This window comes from Capra hircus, chromosome 16, assembly GCF_001704415.2.
Source record: "Capra hircus breed San Clemente chromosome 16, ASM170441v1, whole genome shotgun sequence".
NCBI classification, from domain to species: Eukaryota; Metazoa; Chordata; class Mammalia; order Artiodactyla; family Bovidae; genus Capra; species Capra hircus.
In genome coordinates this window covers 4,344,007-4,368,599 of record NC_030823.1, presented here as the reverse complement: position 1 = coordinate 4,368,599, position 24,593 = coordinate 4,344,007, and the positions used below count along the sequence as shown (strand labels likewise).

The window sequence follows — 24,593 nt, the reverse complement described above, 5'->3', positions numbered from 1 at the left end:
TCTAAATGTTTGATAGAATTTACCTGTGAAGCCATCTTACACTGGACTTTAGTTTTGGGGGAGATTTTTGTTTATCACAGTTTTGATTTTGGAGTTGGCAGTTGTCTTGTTCATAATTTCTATTTCTTCCTTGCTCAGTCTTAGAAGGTTAAACTTTTTAAGAATCTGTCCATTTCCTCTATGTTGTCTATTTCCTTTATGTTGTCCATTTCCTCTATGTTGTCTATTTTGTTGTTTGTTTTATTAGCATTTAGTTGCTTTTAACAGTTTCTCAAGATCCTTTGTATTTTTACATTGTCTGTTGCAGCCTCTCCTTTCTCATTCTTGATTTTTTTGATTTGATTTTTTTCCCCTTTTTCTTTGGATGACTCTGGCTAATGGTCTATCAATTTTGCTTATCTTTTCAAAGAACCAGCTTTTAGTTTTATTAATCTTTACTATTGCTTCATTTGTTTCTTTTCCAGTTATTTCTGCTCTGACCTTTATGATTTCTTTCCTTCCACTAACTTTGAGGTTTATTCTGTTCTTCTTTTTCCAGCTGTTTTAGATGTAGAGTTAGGTTGTCTATTCAATGTTTTTCTTGTTTCCTGAGGTAGGATTGTATTGCTACAAACTTCCTTCTTAGAATTGCTTTTGCTGCATCCCATAGGTTTTGGGTCATTGTGTTTTCATTGTCATTTGTTTCTAGGAATCTTTATTTTTGTTTCCCTTCTTATTTCTTCAGTAACCTGTTTGTTACTTAGAAATGTATTCTTTAATCTCCATGTAATTGTGGTTGTTTTTACAATATTATTTTCCTATAACTGATATCTAGTCTCATAGTGTTGTAGTCAGAAAAGATGCTTTATACAATTTTAAATCTTAAATTTACTGAGGTTTGATTTGTGACCCAAGATGTGGTCTCTCCTGGAGAATGTTCCATGTGCACTTGAGGAGAAAGTGTATTCTTCTGCATTTGATGGAAAGTACTAATGCTCTAATATTTCATTTAATGTTTGTGTTTCTTTATTGATTTTCTGTTTTGATGTTCTGTCCATTGCTGTAAGTGGAGTGTTTAAATCCCCTACTATTACTGTGTTACTGTCAATTTCCTCCTTTATGTCTGTTAATGTTTGCTTATGTACTGAGATGCTCCTGTGTTGGGTGTTTAAATATTTACAAGGGTTATGTCTTCTTCTTGAATTGATCCCTTGATCATTATGTAGTGTCCTTCTTTACATCTTACAATCTTTATTTTTAGTGTATTTTATCTGAAATGAGAGTTGCCACTCCAGCTTTCTTTTGATTTCCACTTGAACACAATATCATTTTCCATCCTTTTACTTTCATTCTGTTTATGTCTCTAGATTTGAAGTAGGTCTCTTGTAAACAGCATATATATGGGTCTTTTGTGTGTGTGTGTATCAATTCAGCCAGTCTGTGTCTTTTGGTTGGAGCATTTAATCCACTTACATTAAAAATAATTGTTGATATATATGTTTCTATTGGCATTTTCTTAATTGTTTGGGGTTCGTTTTTGTAGGCCTTTCCTTTCTCTTGTGTTTACTGCCTATATAAGTCCTTTAATATTTGTTGTAAAGCTGGTTTGGTATTGCTAAATTCCCTTAACTTGTGCTTGTCTGTAAAGCTTTTGATTTCTCCATCAATTTTGAATGTGATCCTTGCTGGGTAGAGTAAGCATGGTTGTAGATTTTCTACTTCAGTACTTTAAATATATCCTGCCAGTCCCTTTTGGCCTGCAGAGTTTCTGCCAAAAGATTAGCTGTTAATCATATGGGTTTTTCCTTGTATGTTACTTGTTGCTTTTCCTTTGCTGCTTTTTTTTTTTAAATTGGAAGATAATCATTTTACAATATTGTGGTGATTTCCACCACGCATCGACATGAATCAGCCATGGGTGCACATGTTTCCCCCCATCCCAACCCCCACTCCCACCTTCCTCCCAACCCCATCCCTCCGTGTTGTTGCAGAACACTGGTTTTGAGTGACCTGCTTCATGCATTGAATTTGCACTGGTGATCTGTTTTACATATGGTAACATATGTGTTGCAATGCTATTTTCTCAAATCATCCCACCCTCATCTTCTCCCACATAGTTCAAAAGTCTGTTCTTTATATCTGTGCCACTTTTGCTGCCTTGTATATAGGATCATCGTTACCATCTTTCTAAATTCCATATATATGCGTCAATATACTGTATCACTGTTTCCCTTGCTGCTCTCTTTCTTTGTGTTTAATCTCTGTTAGCTTGATTAGTATGTGTTTCAACGAGTTTATCCTTGGGTTTATCCTGTGTGGGACTGCACTTCTTGGACTTGATTGACTATTTCCTTTCCCATGTTGGGGAAGTTTTCGACTATAATCTCTTCAAAAATTTTCTCAGGGCCTTTCTTTTTTCTCTTTTCCCTCTAGGACTCCTATAACTCTAATGTTGGTGCATGTAATATTGTCCCAGAAGTCTCTGAGGCTGTCCTCAATACTTTTCATTCTTTTCCCTTTACTCTGCTCTTTAGCAGAATTCACCATTCTATCTTCAGCTCACCTATCTGTTCTTCTGCCTCAGTTATTCTACTCTTGGTTCGTTCTAGAGTATTTTTAATTTCAGTAATTGTGTTATTCATCTCTGTTTATTCTTTACTTCTCTTATGTCATTATTAATTGTGTTGCTTGCTTCTTATATTTACTCCATCCTACTTTAGAGGCTTTGGGACATCTTCACTATCATTATTATGAATTCTTTTTCAGGTAGTTTTCCTATTTCCTCTTTGTTTATTTGATCTTCTGTGTTGCTACTTTGTTTATTCCTTTCTGCTATATTTCTGTCTTTTCATTTTCTCTCCCCAACTGACTCCATTTGAGATCTCCTTTTCCCAGGCTTTAGGGTCATATTCCTTCTTCCTTTTGATTTTTGCCCTCAGTGATTAAGGTTGGTTCAGTTGTCTGTGTTGACTTCTTGTTAGGGGTGACTTGTGCCTGAGTTCTAGTGGGAGGAGGTGAGTTGGGGTTTTTTTGTTGTTGGTTTTTTGTGTTTTTTTTTTGTTTGTTTGTTTTTTCCTTCTGATAGGCAGAACAATGTCAGGAGACATTTTGGAGTGTCTGTGGGAATCTTGTCAGCGATGATTGTTTTTGTGTTTTTGTCTTGCTTGTTGTTTGGGTGAGATGTCCTGCACTGGGTGCCTTGGCAACTGGGTATGATATCAGGCTTTGTGTACAGGTGTAGGCCTTCATGGAAGTTCTCAATAATTAATATCCCCTGGGGTTAGAAATTCTCTGGCAGTCTGCATTCCTGGGCTGAGGGCTCCCACTTCAATGGTTTAGGCCAATTCCCTGGATGGGAGACTCCATAAGTCATTTTTTTATGAGATTAAAGGGTATTAAAACAAACATATCAATACAAAAGCAAAACATAACAGATAAAAGATGAACCTACATAAATGGTAAATACAAGGTCAGGCAGATAATTACAAAAACAATGGGACATATACACACCCTTGCTGCTGCTGCTGTCGCTTCAGTCGTGCCCGACTCTGTGCGACCCCATAGACGGCAGCCCACCAGGCTCCCCCGTCCCTGGGATTCTCCAGGCAAGACCACTGGAGTGGGTTGCCATTTCCTTCTCCAATGCAGGAAGGTGAAAAGTGAAAGTGAAGTCGCTCAGTCATGTCCGATTCTTCATGACCCCATGGACTGCAGCCCACCAGGCTCCTCCATCCATGGGATTCTCCAGGCAAGAGTACTGGAGTGGGGTGCCATTGCCTTCTCCAATACACACTCTTACACACACACAAATATAACCAAAGTATTCCAAAGAAAAGAAAGTACAAGAGATTGACTTGATGAGCAAAAGAAACCAAAAATGATATTGAAAATTAAAAACAGGGTTAACTAAAACTCAGACTGGAAAACTGAGTCAGAGCAGTGTCAACTGGGGAATATAGCAAAGAAAACGTAAATTAACGTACCTGGTGAAAAAAAAGAAAGAGTGAAGGAATAAAAAAGAGAAGAAGGGAAATAAAAGAGAAAAGGAGGGGGCAGAAGGAAAGATAAAAGAAAAATAGAAAAGCCAAGATAAAAAGATGTATGTGAAAAAGATTTGTATTTATTAAGGAATGGCTACAGCTGGAAAAACAATAAGAAAAACAGTAAAACAGAACAACAACAAAAAATCCCAAAAGAGGAAGAAACAGTCTTTTAAAAGATCTTAAAAAGGAAAAATCCACAGCACTGCAAAAGGTCAATGTAGAAGTAGAAGTGTATAGGAAGAATAAAAATTGTGATTTAAAAGAAGAAACTGAAAAAAGTTCTCAAGGTCACAGTTCTTCCTAGTTGTGGACTCTGCTCCCTGTGGGTGTAGTTGGACGAGTGTCCTGTGATGGCTTCCTGGTTGAGGGGTCTTGTGCCTGTGTTCTGGTCTGGAGTTATATCTTATCTCTCTGAAGGTAGCACCATGTCCAGTAGTAGGTTTTGACGTGTCTATGGGTTCAGTATGGTTTGGGGCAGCCTGTCTGCTAATGTGCAGCATTGTGTTCCTGTCTCATTAAATAATTGGTGTGGGGTATCTGGGTACTGGTGCTTGCTGGCTTTTGGGTGGGCTTGGTTTTGGTGTTGAGATGGAGGCCTTTGGGAAGGGTCTCATCTATTAATGTTCCCTGGTGTCAGGAGTTCTCCGGTGGTTCAAAGTCCTGGGCTTGAGTCTCTCACCTCAGGGATTCAGGCTCGATGCCTATTGAAGTTCCAAGACCTTACAAGCCACACAGCACAAAAGACAAATTACCAATACTCTTGGTGAAGGCAACACTCAGCAGCCCAGAACATCCAGTGAGGCTTACACCAAAGACCTCTAATATTTCTAGAAAAGTTTCTGGATCTGTTGTGGGCAGCATAGGGTGACGTCAGTGTCAAATCTGGCCTTATTACAGCTTGTAGTTGCTCCCAATGTTTAGACTTGCCACTTGGGTCCACTGTCTGTTCCTACCCTGGACATGAGGGGGCAAAGGCCAAGTCTCATTGGGGTTCACTTGCTCTCTTAGGCTGGGGAAAGGGGAGGATATGCCCACCATTTATGGGTTGTACCGGGTAGTGCCTGTGGCAGTAGTGACCTATTGGAGTTGATACAATCTGAGGTAGGTCATAAATTCTTCCAGTGGAAAAGGGTTCCTAGAAAGAGCTCAGCTGTTTAAGTTCCCAGCAAGGTGCAAGCAGTAACCTGTGCCTGCTCACTGCCTCATGGTAGCTGCAACCTATGGGATCAGGACCAGATCGGTGGTGTTTTGTCCACTGTCTCTGGCACCCCTCCTGGTTTTGGCAGTAATAGGCAAGTCTATTTCCACTGCCGCATTAAATTATCTCAGCGAATTCTCACTGCCACCAGACCACTACCTCTCCCTGGGATCTTTGCCAGAGCTTCCGAACCAGGTCCTACCCTGTGTTGCAGGTGGAGCTTGCTAGGGGGAGGCTCATGCGGTGCTTTTCTCGGCTTCTTGCCCCCTCCTTCTGGGCAGAGCTGGGGCTTGTTAGCTACTTCTCTTGGCTCCCCACCTCCACCCTCTGGTCAGGGCTAAGACTTGTGAGCTGCTTATGGGCTGAGAAGTGCAACTTTCTCTGTATTTTGCCTTCTGGGCTCCCACTTTTGCATGGCTCTCTGAGGTTCCGCAGCTCCCTCTTGGTCCCACCTGTGAGGGAGTTTCCCAGTGCATGGAAACTTTTCCTCCTTCAGGACTCCCTCCCTCCCTTGGGGCACAGGCTCCTGTCCTAAAGTTCTCTCTCTCTCTCTCCCTCTCTCTTTCTCTCTCTCTCTCTCTTTTAATGTCTTTATCTTTTGTCCTACCTGATTCCAGGGAGCTTAGCTTGCCCCTTTGGAGATCTCGGGTCTTCAGCTGTCATTTAGAGGTTGTTTTGTAGTTGTTTCATATCTTGATGAGTTTTTGATGTTTCTGGGAAGGCAGGTGATCTCCCCATCTTACTTCTCCATGATCTTCTTCTGCTCTAAACTTTAAATTTTTGAGATAAAAAATTTATCTCCCTTTTCTCCCTCTCACTCAAACCTTCAGGAAGCACCAAGTTGAACAAATTAATCTCTTGCAAATTCTTCTAATAAAGCTTTCCTAAGCTTTCTCAGCTCATGTACATACCTAACAGGATATTCTACTTTCTTAGATTTTATTTTTGATGATGAATGTGAAGATAGTTATAATACACTAGAAATTTGGACAATTATAGAAGATGATGGTGAAATCCTTTTCACAGAGTGTCTAAAGGACCACTGAGGCTCATGCTTCATCCTCATATCCCAAACCAAAGAGGAGAAATCAATATCTGTTATAGCAAATTTATGAATTGTAACTGTTTTGTACACAGTATGTGTGGGGCTCCCCAGGTGGCCCAGTGGTAAAAGAATTCACCTGCCAATGCAGGAGACACAAGAGACACAGGTTGGATCCCTGGGTCAGGAAGATCCCCAGGAGAAGGAAATGGCAACCCACTCCAGTACTCTTACCTGGGGAATCCCATGGACAGAGGAGCCTAGCAGGCTACAGTCCATAGGATCATAGAATTGGACACAACTGAAATGGCTGAGCATAAGCACAAGAGATTTGATTAGGGGAAAAATGGATAGGCTGGAACAGCACTTCAACAGAGAAAAAGCAACTAGAGAAGACATGACTTGTGCTCTGCCCACATACCTGCTCTGGAGATTACCACAAGCAGCCCCACGGAATCATTGGCTACATGTGTCTCTCTGCCTTGATGTCTCATTGCTGCCCCCACTGGCCCACAGTGCAGGTCAGATGTGACTGCGTGTCAGTCCTACCAGAACAAGTCTTTACCAATGAAAGGAGAGAAGTGGCAATAAATACCCTGGGTCCTCCTCCTTGGAAAGACAACTTGGTTTTGTGTTCCACATGCTCCCAGAAAGCCATCAGTGTGACTGAGCCTCTGCTTGCAACAGCAATGGCCTCTTGAGGCAATCTTCCCTTTCCCACTTCTTCCACTCAATCACAGCACTTTCTCGGGCACCTCCCAAGGAAAGTAGTTCCTCACTTGTCTCAGGAGAAACCAAAACAATACCAACCAAAAGAAATTCTGAGTAAAAGGATCAGATAAATGGCTTTTAAGACCATGAATAGATACCTTCTGTGTTAAGTAGGTAACTATAGCAAATTCAAACTTATTGAAGGTTTAGTGAAAGCCTGTTATATAACGTTGTCTCATTGGAGTATGTTGAGAGGAGTTAAAGAAGCCCCTGTTCCCACATAGAGTTCCGTGTACAAAACAGATGGAATAACCAAAAAAACCAAGGTGTGAGTAAGAGAGAGATTTCAGAGGATGCAAGAGTTGGAGGAAGTGGTTAGTGCAAAGGATAAGTCTCCAAACACCCTGAGACATAAAAGTGATTGATATGAGGTTTCTCTTCAGATGGGAAACAATTGCTCAAGTCATTTTTCTTTCTATTGAGGAAAATCTCAAGGATTAAACCAGATCAAGGACTTAGGAGCACAAAGGTGGCTGCCGGGTTGGCTTCCACTCGTCAAACCTTCAGAGCTTGTTGCTCAGGATGGAATCAGGAGACCGACACAGATAAGAATCCCCTTCTCGTAAGGCAATGCTCATGCATTAATGGGGCAGAGGCCAAGTGCATGGCACTTAGAAAAGGGCATGACTGCTAAAAATGGGCAACAGTGAACAAGGCGTTGGGGGTGTGTTGATGTTTAATCTAAATACTGAGCTCCTGAGTGACCTATATGCAGAACTGTTGAGTAAAGGCAATGCAGAAAAATGTATTGGTGTAAACCCAAGTCCCTATGTCCAGGGTCTCTACAGTAAAATAAATGTATCAACTTTATGCATGGGTTTATTCTCAGAGCTCATTTCACAGAGACCTGATGACCATGAAGACAAAATATTGTTGGATATGTTAATTTTTAGTGGGAAAAAAATATGTACAATGTAGACAGAAAAGCAAAAACAATGAGTCAGAAAATGATCAACAATTCTACAACCTCAAATAACTAAATGTTAACAAATTATTCTTTCTAGATAACTATTACCACAATCAATGGCATAAAGAGATGGTAAAGGTGATTAACTGATCTATTTTGGATTAAAGGCACAGGTACATTTTTCTCCCTCTCTCTTTAAAGAAATTCTTCCTCAGAGGATTTCTTTAGTTTTTCTGTATGAAGGAGTTCAATCTCCAGGGACAGCTTGTACACTTCCAGGGCCAATTTCACCTCCTCTGGCCGTGGGAGGCACTGCAAGAGTTTCCTGCCTGTGATTACTTGCTCACAGCCTTCAGGATACTCCTAAAAAAGAAACACATGATGAGTATGCTTGAAAGACTTCTCTCTCAATTGTTAGGGGGCACAGTTCATGTAGAAACAGGCAGGGTTGCAGATTCAGGACCAAGACACACCCCAGGACTCCTGGGGGAGCAGGAAAACCAGAAACACCTTGTTTCCCACCATCATCTTCCTGAGAGGAATATAACTCTGCTCTGAGACAGCCTCCCAGAAAGCTTCTGTGGGAACAGACACTACTTCTGACCATCCAGAAATGGGACAAGAGTATGTCAAATCCTCTAGAAAAGTTGCCAGTCAGTACTACCAGGTCTGCCAGTACTACCAGGTCTGAGACCCTCCACTTCAAAGGGGCTGTTTTCCCTGATCACAAGTGAGAGCACAAAAATTTTGCATTTCCTATCTGACCAGAAGGCTCCAAAGCAAAAATGAGAGTTCCTTTGAATGAATGAATCGACAAGTCAGGTATCACCTTTGCTGGCAGGACAGTGCTTTGGGGTTTAATAAAAAAAATTACCTCAAATTGTGTGACTTACCCACTCACACTTGGGTGCCTCCGGGTACCAGGTTCTGTCCTCTGAGCAAGTGATATTTTCGGAACCAACCAAACTATAGCCAGACTTGCACTGGATAGTAATTCTTTCAGGTTCAACATATCTAACCTTCTCCACAGATAACTTTCCATATTCTATCTCTGGTTTCACACACCGTGCTGCAATGGAAACATAATTTGAAGCAATCCACAGGTCTGAGAAGAAACATGCCAGCCTAGGGTACTAAGAATGAACTGTATTTAAGTGTTGCTAATTGTTTTACCTTTTTTTTAATCTTGAGAAGAAAAATAATATTCATTAGCATATTTATTGAGCATTGGAATAGCACTTTATCAGACTTTGGGGTAGATCTTTATGTGATCATCTTATTTAAGTCTCACTGTTTTATCTAAGAGAAAGTGAGATACAGAGAGGTTAAGTGACTGGCTTAAGGATATATAACAATTTCAAATAGCCTGACAGAATATAAAAAGGGCTGCTACTGCTAAGTCGCTTCAGTCGTGTCCGACTCTGTGTGACCCCATAGATGGCAGCCCACCAGGCTCCCCCGTCCCTGCGATTTTCCAGGCAAGAACACTGCAGTGGGTTGCCATTTCCTTCTCCAATGCAGGAAAGTGAAAGTGAAGTCGTTCAGTTGTGCCCGACTCTTAGAGACCCCATGGACTGCAGCCTATCAGGCTCCTCCATCCATGGGATTTTCCAGGCAAGAGTACCGGAGTGGGTTGCCATTGCCTTCTCCGATAAAAAGGGCATGTGACCCCAAATCTTCAACTATCAGATCAGCTGTCTCTTGTATCTTGACTCCTGTAAGACAATAGTTGAAAAATTTTCCCTCTTGCTTATTATTCTCCTGTGTGCAAAGGAAATGACGGTGGCAAATCATCCCGGAAGCTGTTGATGGTGAAATGATACTAAACCTGTGTGCATGCAATAATCAGACCTTATTTTGACCTCTTGTCCCCATAACAGCTGGAAAATTAGGAGTCCCTCACCACACAGCTACATGGTGAGCAACTGGTGCCCTGCACTGGCACTGATGGATATACTTGTGATTTCACAATGTTTGGCATTAGCCCACTAGGGCTTACATTCTAGACCAACTTTTCATGAAAATTTTGCTGCAGGCCACAGCTACACTCAGATAGAATGTACCATCTGTAGACTATTTCCGGAATTATGTAAGAAACTGGGAAATGGAGATGCCTCACAAACTGAATTTTGTACCTGGGAGAAAGAAGGGGAGATTAATGTTCTGTGTGCCTTCTGCGCTTTTTGCTTTGGATACCATCAGACCATAGTAATTGTTTTCAATAAATCAAATCAAATGTTTTTTTGGTGCCTCTCACAGGGAAGAAGCTGTGCTCTCAATCCTTTGATGATAGCCCTACCCCTGCCACCTAAAATGAAGAGGGAGCCAGAGTTACCTTTACACTGAGGGACTGCAGGTGACCAGCCTGAAGAAGTGCAGGAGAGTCTTTCTGCTCCATCCAGGATGTACCCTTCATCGCATTCATATTCAACTTCCTCATGTTGATTCCACAAGCCTTTAGAGACTATTTTATGTCGTCCATGTGCAATGACAGGAGGGGATTCACAATCTTGAGGTGAGACATAAAAGTGAAAGAAGGTCAGCATGTAGAATGCATATAATAACACTTCCTAGAATCTGTCTGGTTCAAAGGAGGCTTCCATCTGTCCTTCTGTCTTCTCTACCCATTCAGTCACTTAGCCAAACACAGAACTCGAGCTGCCTTCATAAAGGCCTGAGGCTGGGGAACCATAGAAAGGTTACAATGGACTGACAAGCACTTAGGATTTGCTTCATTTTTTTGAAAATTCACTAAACTTGACACTATTTAGGAGCCATTTTGGCAGGAAGACAGAATTCAGTCAAAGTCACCCTGTACTGGTGTCATACTCCACTGCTTTTGTGCTAAATGCAGAGAAGTATATCTGGGAGAAACTTACGGTGCAAGATAAATCTGCAAGCTCTGACTCATTTCTCCCAACAAGACCAGTCCATCTATCCACCCAAGAGTATACTCACTGTCCTCTAAAACAGTTCAGAAAGAGCTTATAGAAAGAATAAAAATGATGGCTTGCATGCTGGAACAAGAGACATGACACGGTGCTGAGCACCTGTGTGAAAGGGAACACTGTCAGGACCCAGAAACACTGCATGAGAGGTTTAAATAAAACAGGTAATTGGAAATGCCTTTCCCGGTGGTTCAGACCGTAAAGAATCTGCCTGCAGTGAGGGAGACCTGGGTTTGATCCCTGGGTCAGGAAAATCCTCTGGGGAAGGGAATGGCAACCCACCCCAGTATTCTTGCCTGGAGAATCCATGGATAAAGAAGCCTGGTGGGCTTCCTGGTGGGGTCTCAGAGAGTCAGTCACGACTGAGCAACCAACACCTGACACTTTTGGAAATGTCAGTAAAATATTAAAATGATGGATGATAGTACCTACAGTACTATCCTAAGATGCCTCCTTGAGGCATGGAAAATGTGATGCCAACAATGAGGTTCAAATGCTGGAGCTGCTGTGGCAAGTGGTAGAGAGAGTGATTAAGTGATTCAGAAGAGTGAGTAAGCTGGAGGAGATGTGCCACACACATGCAGGAAACTCCACCAAGTGATTGTGTTGTCTGGGAAGACCTGGAGGATACATTTACCAAGGACAGAAGCAATATCATGAGAGGAGCACTGTATCAGAGACCAGAGCTGATGATGGGAAGACTGTTAAAGACCAAGTTTCACCCTTAGCAGTCACAGTCTGAGAGGTGCTCATAGGCTTTAGAAGGTAAATAATTGTAATCATCATAAGGAGTGGCAAGTTAGAGACACAACCAGACTAAGATTAGGAAGATGGTTAATAGAACATGACATTCCTAAGGGTGAAAACAGATGAGCAGCCAACTAGATACTACTCAGTCTGTACTATGGAAAGAAATAAAGGATGGATGATCAGGAGGCTGATGGTCTTTGGTCGATTAAAAAGTTATAATATGTTGCTTAGTTTCTGGGCCTGTGCTATTAATAATCTCAGATCTGGAGATCACTAACTGAAGAAAAATGTTTCCAAGACTAAGGAGACTACAACAACTTGAGACATATACACAGTAATGAGTTTCCCAGTCTTCCAAGAGGACCTGTGTCCATTTACATAAGCAACTACACACAGATGAGAAGTGCACAATAATCCAAGTATTATTGGACATAGAGTTTGAGTTGACATAGATACCTGGAACCATCAAGGTTCCCTTATTAAACCACTTGGTGGGCATTTCCATTATTTTTGAAAGTGTGGGCCAGATAGACAAAATTGGTCATTGGCATAATCCCCATATTGGTCCTTGGCCTATGGGGTAACACTGTCCTATCCAAGAAAACCAAGTAGGAGTCATTGATATGACCTATACCCTCCCCTTAGAGACAAAGAAGATAAGTTCTTTTAAATATCATTTACCAGTGTGTAGGGGAAATGGAGAAATATGTGCCACTCTTAAAGAATTAAAGATGCAAAAGTGGTCATCATATCCCCCTGTACTTCATAAGTCTGCCTACTACAAAAAATTAGGATTCTGGAGAATTACAGTAGACTACTAACAACATAGCAACATTGCAGCAGCTGTACCACATGTGGTATCTTTGCTAGAGCAGATTAACCTGTCTTCTGGTAGGTGAGGCCACTGATTCAGCACAGGCCTTCTTTTCCATCCCTGTCAGAAAAGAGCATCACAAGCAGTTTGCATACATATGGAAAGGTCAAGATCATCCATCTGCATTTCTAGTCCTTGGCTGTGATAACACTTCCGTCCCTGTCTTAATAGAGTCTGAAGATATTATGACCATGCAGACATCCATAGAGCAGCACTTTGATAGAGAACGTCAAGGGCATCATGTTAATTCTACTGAATAAGCAAGACTAGATGGCATGGTGATGTTCCAGAGTAAGGAAGGTAGAGAAGGAAGGAAAGATGTAAACTCTGAAAGGCAGGTTCAAACAGATTTGAGCAGGTTTTATAATATAGTAGGTGAAGGCACATGGACCAGAAAGAAAGGAAGAAAAAAGAATAAATACCAAGAAACAAAAGGTAATAATTGAAATGTCTAGCTTATCTATTCGGATAAGGCAATGGCACCCCACTCCAGTATTCTTGCCTGGAAAATCCCATGGACAGAGGAGCCTGGTAGGCTGCAGTCCATGGGGTCGCTACTAGTCGGACACAACTGAGTGACTTCACTTTCACTTTTCACTTTGATGCATTGGAGAAGGAAATGACAACCCACTCCAGTGTTCTTGCCTGGAGAATCCCAGGGATGGGGGAGCCTGGTGGGCTACCGTCTATGGGGTCACACAGAGTCGGACACGACTGAAGCGACTTAGCAGCAGCAGCTTATCTATTAGATGTGACCCTTTTTCATTGATTCAGAAAAAGGAGGGAAACCAGCAAAGTCAAAGAAAAGGAACAAATAATGGGGAATAAAGAGAAAGTTGGACTAACGAGCAGTATTTTTTAACAAACTTATCCACTTAAAAAACATTCAGTATATACAAGCATTTAACCTAATGTGTTTTTTGTTGGTGTGTGTGTGTTTTGTTTCATTTTTCCAACTGAATGATGCTGCAGGAAACGATTTTCACTGCAAGTTCATTTCCTGTGTTCAAATTGTACAAACGAAGCTAGGTAAAAAAATGCAACACATAAAAACATCAGATCAGACAAATCACTACCGTTACACATTTCTTAAATTCTAAACTTACACTGTAAAAGCAAATTATGAAAAAGGCATGCATGGTAGGGAATGAACAATGGTATAGTTCCTCTTTCTTGATGGAAGTCACAACAGTTACTAATATTGATCCCTTTGTGAAGTTCATTGTTCTAATTTCCATTATCCAAGGAGGAAATCTGTTCTTGAGGATATCCAAAACCCTATTATGCTATGATATTAGAAGCACCCTTGATATTGGGACAAAAGCCAAGCTTGTTCTCTGATCAAATGATTGATCCATAAGCAGCACAATAATAGGGTCATTCCACTAGTACCAGGTGCCCTGGGAGGGTGCCGAAATGTTTCAACCAGGGGCTCCTGAGATCAACATACTCACAACTGAGCAGCGTATGGGAACTTCTAGGTTAAAAATTGCCAAAGTATGAGAGAAATTTCTAGTACTGGAAACTTTTCTCAGTTCACACACACTTCAGAACTAAGTAGATTTCCAAGAGGAGAAATCAAAATTAAATTTAATAACTTCATCTGCCTCTAGATCGTTCTCCTTTAGTAATGTTCCAACACTTAAACTGAAAAAAATGTAAGGAGGGGAAGAATGATACTCATCTCAAGATCTGATTTTTTATCCTTTCATTCATTTAGCAGATAGAGACTGAAAGCTACTGGGTGCTGAGCTTTGCACCCCTCCCTGTCTTTAAGAAGTCAGCAGTTGGCTTTAGTGAGAATAAGTCAGGAGCTATAGAATTTGTGCCAGCTTTATTCAACATTTTCTTTTTTAAAGTGTGGATTCAGATCTGACCATAAGAATGCACAGTTATAAGCATTTTTTTCTTCTGCATGAAATTGATCAGGATCCTGTGGGACTCCTGGGCACAGAAGCCCTTCTGTCCCTGGTTTCTTGTAAGGAACACACCTCAAACCTCCATGACATTCCCCAAATTCCAAAGGGCAGATTCTAACAAGTATTAATTTGGCAAAGGAAGGTATGAAAAGACAAGGGAGGGGCAGCCAAGAAACAATAGAGCCTTGAGGCAGTCTTGGTCTGCCTCAAGGATACATAACAATGTCTTTAAACTATTTAAGAGGTCAGCTTCCCACTGACATCTAATAGAAGCAGAAGATATTAAGAAGAGGTGGCAAGAATGCACAGAACTGTACAAAAAAGATCTTCAAGACCCAGATAATCAAAATAGTGTGATCACTCACCTAGAACCAGATATCCTGGAATGTGAAGTCTAGTGGGTCTTAGGAAGCATTGCTGCCAATAAAGCTAGCAGGGGTGATGGAATTCCAGCAGATATTTAAAATCCTAAAAGATGATGTTATTAAAGTGCTGTACTCAATATGTCAGCAAATTTGGAAAACCTAGCAGTGGCCACAGGACTAGAAAAGGTCAATATCTTCCCACTTCCTAAGAAGGGCAGTACTAAAGAATGTTCAAATCATCAGACAGTTGCACTCATCTCCCATGCTAGTAAGGTTTTGCTCAAAATCCTCCAAGCTAGGCCTCAGCATTTGTAAACTGAGAACTTCTAGATTTCAAGTTGGGTTTAGAAAAGGCAGAGGAACCAGAGATCAAATTGCCCTCATTTGCTGGATCATAAAGAAGGCATGGGAAATTCCAGAAAACATCTACCTCTATTTCACTGACTGCATTAAACCCTTGACCGTGTGTATCATAAAAATCTGTAGAAAACTCTTAAAGAGATGGGATACCAGACCATGTTATCTGTCTCCTGAGAAACCTGTATGCGGGTCAAGAGGCAACAGTTAGAACCCCATATGGAACAACTGACTGGTTCAGAATTGAGAAAGGAGTATGATGAGGCTGTTAATTGTCTCCGTGTTTATTAACTTATACACAGAACACATCAGGTGAAATGCCAGACTGGATGAGTTACAAGCTGGAATCAAGATTACCAGGAAAAATATCAACAACCTCAAATATGTGCATGAACCACCCTAAAGGAAAAAAGAGAAGAGGAACTAAAGAACCTCCCGATAAGGGTGAAGGAGGAGAGTGAAAAAGTCAGCTTAAAACTCAATATTGAAAAACTAAGATCACGATACCTGGTCCCATCACCTCATGGCAAATAGAAGGGGAAAATATGGAAGCAGTGACAGATTTCCCTTCTCAGGCCCTAAAATCACTGTGGATGGGGACTGCAGCCATGACATCAGAAGATGATTGCTTCTTGGCAGGAAATCTATGACAAACCTAGACAGTGTGTTAAAAAGCAAAGATATACACAATGGAGTATTACTCAGCCATTAAAAAGACTACATTTGAATCTGTTCTAATGAGGTGGATGAAACTGGAGCCGATTATACAGAGTGAAGTAAGCCAGAAAGAAAAACACTAATACAGTATACTAACACATATATATGGAATTTAGAAAGATGGTAATGATAACCCTGTATGCGAGACCGCAAAAGAGGCACAGATGTATAGAACAGTCTTTTGGACTCTGTGGGAGAGGGATAGGGTGGGATGATTTGGGAGAATGGCATTGAAACATGTATAATATCATATAAGAAATGAATCGCCAGTCTAGGTTTGATGCAGGATACAGGATGCTTAGGGCTGGTGCACTGGGATGACCCAGAGGGATGGTATGGGGATGGGGAGGGAGGGGGATTCAGGATTGGGAACACATGTACACTTTTGGTAGATTCATGTTGATGCATGGCAAAACCAATACAATATTGTAAAGTAACTAGCCTCCAATTAAAATAAATAAATTTAAATTTTAAAAAAAGCAAAGATATCACTTTGCCAACAAAGGCCCATATAGTCAAGGCTATGGTCTTTACAGTAGTCATGTATGGATGTGAGAGCTGGACAATAAAGAAGGCAGAGCACTGAAGAATTTATGCTTTTGCACTGTGGTCCTGGAGAAGACTCTAGAGAGTCCTTTGGACAGCAAGGAGATCAAATCAGTCAATCTTAAATGAAATCAACCCTGAATACTCTGTAAAGACTGAAGCTGAAACTCCAACACTCTGGACATTTGATGCACAGAGCTGCCTCATTGGAAAAGAAGACTAAACGCAGAAGGAGAAGAGGGCAACAGATGATTGAATGGCATCACCGATTCAACAGATACAAACTTGGCCAAACTCCAGGAGATGCTGAAGGACAGGGAAGAAGTCTGGCATGCTGTAGTCCATGGGGTCGGGAAGAATTGGACATGACTTGATTACTGAACAACGAGGACAAGATGATAGCATTCTTCTTACCAGAGAAAGACCACCAGGTGCTACATTAAAGGAACCAGAGAAGTTCATCAAGCTAGGTGTGGGAGGATAGTTAGGAGGTTTGGGATGGACATGTATACGCTGCTATATTCAAATGGATAACCTATAAGGACTGACTTTATAGCACATGGAAATCTGCTCAATATTATATGGCAGCGCGGATGGGAATGGAGTTTGGGGGAGAATGCAAACATGTATATGTATGGCTGAGTTCCTTTGCTTTTCATCTGAAATTATCACAACGTTGTTAATTGGCCAAACCCACAAATAAAATAAAAAGTTAGTAAAAAAGATCACCTGAGATCAGATGAGGGAGTACAGGCCCTGAATTCACCATAATCTTATCAGCAAGCACAACCTTGAACCATTGCTATAAAACCCCTCCTCAAATCCTTTCAGGTTGGGAGACGCAATTTTGAGAGGCATGAACCTGCTATGTCCCCCTTTACCTGGCAAAGTAATGAATTTTTGTCTTTTTTACTTCACCCAACACTCTGTCTCCAAGATCCAATTTGGCAACAGCTCACAGAGCCTGAGCTTTTGGCATCATTCAGAGTTTTGAATCCTTTATCGGGAGTGGTGGAGATATGAAATACAAATAGCAAAAAAAAAGGGAAACTGTCCTATTTTCATTCAAACTTTAACCATAGTCCTATTTTTACCACATAATTGTTTCATGAAGCCTAAAAGTGGTCTATAGAAAGCCACTTCTAGTCTTTTTGCATTACCAATTAATAAAACTTCCGCAAAAATTTAATCAATAACAAACCATATAATAACTTGTGTTTTTAACATGAAACTATGACTTTGATTATTATTTGAGAATTCTATTTTGTGAAAGTCTGTACAGAATAACAAAATGGGAAAAAGTATAAGAAAACAGACAATTTTTCTGCTTGAATTCACAAATGGCTGATGCACAGTGGGTTGAAATAGAAACAGCAAAGTTTTACAGAAACTAAAGAGAGTTAGATTGAAATTACAGAGTTCTTCCAAATTCATTCATCAGTGTTCAAACCTCTGAGCTGAATAAACTGCTGGGCTAACTGGGTATGGCATTTTTATTGATTATTAAGCTATCAGTAAAAGCTAATAGCACTCATACTTCTTAAAATTCTTAAATGAGATCTTTCATTCTCTACGGTTCTCTCTGCTCTAGGTATCATGATGTCATCTCTGAAGTTGTGTCTGAAGATAAAAACATGACAAATGGTCACAGATAGAACACAAGCCACAGTGGAATTCTAAAAAGATGTATATTATACAAAGTAAGGCAGAGGCTCTCTGCCTCTTGCAGGCATCAGAAACATCTCTGCACCTTTCTAAGCATTCACAGGCTTGCGCTTCTCTCCCTACTTCTAAAGGTAATGCTCCAGTGTGTCTCCTGTGTGTCTAGCCAAAGCTTAATTGGTCTTAAGGTAAACTCCAATACCTCCCTTGTTTTTACAAAGGAAACTATAAATCTGAAGTTGTTTTTTTGTTTTTTGTTTTTTTTTTTTTTTTTTGGCAGCGTAAGCTATTGGAACCATTCCAACTTGTGTGTCAACAATCTTCTCAAAGTTGAACTAGAACAGTTGTTTCACACCCAAATTGTCATTCTGTTCCCAAGGCTAGAGGCAAATTTACTGAGGATTTTTATTTATTTTTTCCATTCCATAGAGAGGTTCAAAGAATGAAAGCTCTTTGCTCTACCTTGAATATGACCTTAGCTCAAGATAGCTATATTTGACCCTCACAACTCCACCATCTCAAAATCCCCATTGCTTGACAAAAGAAAGGATCCTGGGCTGATTTCCCCAGCCACCAGTTTCTCCAGGACTCCAGGTGAGGGCTTACCATGTCCACAAGGCCAACCAGCCCAAAGCTTTTTACCTAATTTGAAACCTTCCCTTAATAATCTCCATCATTTGGATGTTCATGGAAGTCTTATTTACAATAGCCAAGATAGAAGCAAGCAGTCAATAAACAGATGAATGGAAAAAGAAGATAGGAAGATAGATACATATATACAATATCACTATATTACCATATCACTATGATATTAATATTTATATATATATATTATTCAGGCATAAAAAATTGTTTTGTCATTTGAAACAACCTGGATGAACCTGGAGAGTAGTAAGCTGACTCAAATAAGGCAAACAGAGACAGACAAATACTCTGTTTTCACTATACATTAACAACAAAAGAACAGAAAGAGAAATTCAAATAACAATTCATTACCATTGCATCAAAAAGGATAAAATATATAGGAATAAACCTACCTAAGAAGACGTCCTGGAGTGTAAAGTCAAGTGGGCTTAGGAAGCATTTCTATAAACAAAGCTAGTGGAGGTGATGGAATCCCAGCAGAGCTATTTCAAATCCTAAAAGATGATGCGGTGACAGTGCTGCACTGAGTATGTCAGCAAATTTGAAAAATTCAACACTGGCCACAGGACTGGAAAAGGTCAGTTTTCATTTCAGTCCCAAAGAGGGACAATGCCAAAGAATGTTCAAGCTACCACACAATTGCACTCATCTCACACGGCAGCAAAGTAATGCTCAAAATCCTTCAAGCTAGGATTCAACAGTACATGAACTGAGAACTTCCAGATGTTCAAGCTGGATTTAGAAAAGGCAGAGGAACCAGAGATCAAATTGCCAACATCCACTGGATCATAGAAAAAGAAGGGAATTCCAAAAAAACATATACTTCTGCTTCACTCACTACACTAAAGCTTTTGACTCTGTGGATCACAAAAAAACTGTGGAAAATTCTTAAACAGATGGGAATACCAGACCACCTTACCTGTCTCCTGAGAAACCTGTATGCAGGTCAAGAAGCAACAGCTAGAACTGGACATGGAACAACAGACTGGTTCCAAATTGGGAAAGGAGTATGTCAAGGCTGTATACTGTCACCCTGATTATTTAATTTTTATGCAGAGTGCATCATGTGAAATGCTGAGCTGGATGACTCACAAGCTATAAACAAGATTGTGGGGAGATATATCAATAACCTCAGATGTACAGATGACACTACCATAATGGCAGAAAGTGAAGAGGATCTAAAGAACCTCTTGAAAATTTAAAGAAGAAAGTGAAAAAGATGGCTTAAAATTCTGCATTCAAAAAATGAACATCATCGCATCTGATCCCCTCCCTTCATGGCAAATAGATGGAGAAACAATGGAAACAGAGATTTCATTGGGCGGGGGGGGAGCACTCCAAAATCACTGCAGATGGTGATTGCAGCAATGAAATTAAAAGATGCTTCTTCCTTGGAAGGAAAGCTATGACCAACCTAGATAGCATATTAAAAAGCAGAAAACAGAGGACAGTACTAAGATGGTGGAGGAATAGGATGGGGAGACCACTTTTTTCCCCATAAATTCATCAAAAGAACATTTAAACGCTGAGTAAATTCCACAAAACAACTTCTGAATGCTGGCAGAGGACATCAGGCACCCAGAAAAGCAGCCCATTGTCTTCGAAAGGAGGTAGGAAAAATATAAAAGACAAAAGAGAGACAAAAAAGGTAGGGACGGAGCTCTGTCCCAGGAAGGGAGTCTTAGAAAGAGAGAAGTTTCTAAACACCAGGAAACACTCTCACTGCCAAGTTTGGGGCGAGACTTGGAACCACAGAGGGCAACATAACTGGGAGGAAAAACAAATAAATAATTAAAACCCGCAGATTATGTGCCCAACGGTACCTCCCCCAGAGGAGAAGCAACGCAGACACCTGAATCCAACACTAGCAAGTGGGGGCTGGGCAGGGAGGCGTGGGCTGCATTTCTTAGAGTAAGGACCGGGCCTGAATGCCCTGAGGACAACCTGAGGGAACTAACTTGGGCTACCAAACCAGACTGTGGGATAGTTACCACGTGAAAAGCCCTAACCTAAGACACAGCCAGGCCTGCTTTCAGAATGAAGGACTGAACAGAACTAGCTGGCAGCAGACCATCCCACTCTGGTGACAGGCAGCCAGAGCTGGAAGGGGGCAATTGCAGCCCCAGAGAGGCAGTATCTGCCAAACTACAAGCAGGCTTCATTGATAACCAAGGCTTCTTGGGGTCCTGGACGGTCACCATCCGCCTGAGAAGGTGCGCTGGTTGTACCCCCAGAAAACCAAGCAGCAGGGGCAGGGGAGGCGATAAGTCACAGCGACCGCGCTCGCCAAACACCTCATCACCTGAGCTCGGACCTGGGAAGGGCACAAAACACAGGCCCAAATGAGTCTGCGCCTCTGAGGACTACCCGAGTGCCTGAACCTGAGCGGCTTAGACCTGGGAGGTGCATGGAGCCCAGGGCCAGCCTCAGACGGCTCCCAGCAGAGCAACCTAGAGCCTGAGCTGTGTGGGCAGGGACGGCACACGTGCCGTGAGCGGGGGCAGGCCCAGTGTGGCTGAGACACTGCAAACACACGCCAGTGTTATTTGTTTGCAGCGTCCCTCCCTCCCCACAGCGCAAATGAACAAGTGAGCCTAAAAAAGTGTCCACCACTGCCCCCTTGTGTCAGGGCGGAAATCAGACACTGAAGAGACCAGCAAACAGAAGCTAAAACAGAGGGACCCGCCTTGGAAGTGACAGGTGCAATAGATTAAAACCCTGTAGTTAGTACCAACTACATAGGTAGGGGCCTAGAGATCTTGAGAAATATAAGCCAGACCAAGGAACTATCCAAAAATGAACTGACCCCACACTGCCCACAACAACACCAGAGAAAGTCCTAGATATATTTTTGCTATTTTACCATCATTCTTTTTTTTTTAATTTTTAACTCCTCTATTACTCCTTTAATTTTCATTTTTATAACCTACTATTACTTTGCAAAAAAAAAAAAGACTATTTTTTAAAGCAAACTTCATATATATATATTTTTATAATTTTTGTGACTTCTTTTTGCCTTTATTTTCTTTAATATTGTATTTTTGAAAATCCAACCTCTACTCTAGATTTTTAATCTTTGATTTTTGGTATTTGTTATCAATTTTGTACCTTTAAGAACCCAATCTTCAGTACCCATTTTTACTTGGGAGTGAGATTACTGGCTTGACTGCTCTCTCCCTCTTTGGATTCTCTTTTTTCTCCACCAGGTCGCCTCTGTCTCTTCCCTCCCCTTTCTCTTCTCTACCCAATTCTGTGAAGCTCTTTGTGTGTTCCAGACGGTGGAGAACACTTAGGGAACTGATTACTGGCTGGATCTGTCTCTCTCCTTTTGATTCCCCCCTTTATCCTCCTGGCCACCTCTGTCTACTTCCTCCCTCTTCTCTTCTCTGTATAACTCTGTGAACATCTCTGAGCAGTCCAGATTGTGGAGCGCACATAAGGAAATGATTACTAGCTAGCTTTCTCTCTCCTCTTTTGAATCCACCTCATCTCATTTGGGTCACCTCTAACTCCCTCCTCACTCTTCTCTTCTCCATGTATCTCTGTGAACCTCCCTGGGTGTCCCTGACTGTGGAGAAACTTTTCATCTTTAACCTAGATGTTTTACCTATGGTGCTGTATAGATGGAGAAGTCTTGAGGCTACTGCAAAAATAAGATTGAAAACCAGAAACAGGAGGCTTAAGTCCAAGTCCTGAGAACACCAGAGAACTCCTGACTCCAGGGAACATTAATCCACAGGAGCTCATCAAATGCCTCCATACCTACAGTGAAACCAAGCACCACCCAAGGGCCAACAAGTTCCAGAGCAAGACATACCATGCAAATTATCCAGCAACACAGGAACACAGCCCTGAGCTTCAATATGCAGGCTGCCCAAAGTCACTCCAAACCCATTGCATCTCATAATTCATTATTGGACACTTCACTGAACTCCAGGGAGAAGAAATCCAGCTCCACCCACCAGAACTCCGACACAAACTTCCCTAACCAGGAAACCTTGACAAGCCACCCCAACAACTTCACCCACAGTGAGAAAACTCCACAATAGAGCTCCACAAACTGCCAGAATACAGAAAGGCCACCCCAAACACAGCAATACAAACAAGATGAAGAGACAGAGGAATACCCAGCAGGTAAAGGAGCAAGAGAAATGTCCACCAAACCAAACAAAAGAGGAAGAGATAGGGAATCTACCTGAGAAAGAATTCTGAATAATGATAGTGAAAATGATCCAAAATCTTGAAATCAAAATGGAATCACAGATAAATAGCCTGGAGACAAGGATTGAGAAGATGCAAGAAAGGTTTAACAAGGACCTAGAAGAAATAAAAAAGAGTCAATATATAACAAATAATGCAATAAATGAGATCAAAAACACTCTGGAGGCAACAAATAGTAGAATAAGAGGAGGCAGAAGATAGGATTAGTGAAGTAGAAGACAGAATGGTAGAAGTAAATGAATCAGAAAGGAAAAAAGAAAAACGAATTAAAAGAAATGAGGACAATCTCAGAGACCTACAGGACAATATGAAACGCTCCAACATTCGAATTATAGGAGTCCCAGAAGAAGAAGACAAAAAAAAGACCATGAGAAAATACTTGAGATAATAGTTGAAAACTTCCCTGAAATGGGGAAGGAAATAATCACCCAAGTCCAAGAAACCCAGAGAGTCCCAAACAGGATAAACCCAAGGCAAAACACCCCAAGACATATATTAATCAAATTAACAAAGATCAAACACAAAGAACAAATATTAAAAGCAACAAGGGAAAAACAACAAATAACATACAAGGGGATTCCCATAAGGATAACAGCTAATCTTTCAATAGAAACTCTGCAGGCCAGGAAGGAATGGCAAGACATACTCAAAGTGATGAAAGAAAATAACCTACAGCCCAGATTACTGTACCCAGCAAGGATCTCATTCTTGCTTACAGACAAGCAAAAGCTGAGAGAATTCAGCACCACCAAACCAGCACTCCAACAAATTCTAAAGGATCTTCTCTAGACAGGAAACACAAAAAGGGTGTATAAACTCGAACGCAAAACAATAAAGGAAATGGCAACGGGATCATACTTATCAATAATTACCTTAAATGTAAATGGGTTGAATGCCCCAACCAAAAGACAAAGACTGGCTGAATGGATACAAAAACAAGATCCCTATATATGTTGTCTACAAGAGACCCACCTCAAAACAGGGGACACATACAGACTGAAAGTGAAGGGATGGAAAAAGATATTTCACACAAATAGAGACCAAAAGAAAGCAGGAGTAGCAATACTCATATCCGATAAAATAGACTTTAAAACAAAGGCTGTGAAAAGAGACAAAGAAGGACACTACATAAGGACCAAAGGATCAATTCAAGAAGATATAACAATTATAAATATATACGCACCCAACATAAGAGCACCGTAATATGTAAGACAAATGCTAACAAGTATGAAAGGGGAAATTAACAATAACACAATAATAGTGGGAGACTTTAATACCTCACTCACACCTATGGATAGATCAACTAAACAGAAAATTAACAAGGAAACACAAACCTGAAATGATACAATAAACCAGTTAAACCTAATTGATATCTATAGGACATTTCACCCAAAAACAATGAATTTCACCTTTTTCTCAAGACCACATGGAACCTTCTCCAGGCTAGATCACATCCTGGGCCATAAATCTAGCTTTGGTAAATTCAAAAAATTGAAATCATTCCAAGCATCTTTTCTGACCACAATGCAGTAAGATTACATCTCAATTACAGGAGAAAAACTATTACAAATTCCAATATATGGAGGCTGAACAACACGCTGCTAAATAACCAACAAATCACAGAAGAAATCAAAAAAGAAATCAAAATA

The 24,593-nt window shown here is 40.9% G+C and overlaps 1 protein-coding gene across 7 annotated transcripts in view; it reads right to left on the bottom strand.

Annotated features, from left to right (window-relative positions):
- C4BPA (complement component 4 binding protein alpha) overlaps positions 7,835 to 24,593 on the bottom strand; it is a 58,877-nt gene continuing 42,118 nt past the window's right edge. For 6 of the 7 annotated variants that reach the window (XM_013970042.2, XM_013970041.2, XM_018060116.1 and 3 more), the window contains 3 exons: positions 10,276 to 10,449; positions 8,834 to 9,009; positions 7,835 to 8,303 (listed from right to left, as the gene is read on the bottom strand). In XM_013970042.2, the coding sequence (XP_013825496.1) occupies positions 8,136 to 8,303; positions 8,834 to 9,009; positions 10,276 to 10,449 (518 nt within the window). In that variant the 3' untranslated portion in view covers positions 7,835 to 8,135. Of the gene's footprint in view, positions 8,304 to 8,833; positions 9,010 to 9,103; positions 9,240 to 10,275; positions 10,450 to 24,593 lie in introns of those variants that run through there. The other variant, XM_013970043.2, reaches the window with a different exon arrangement.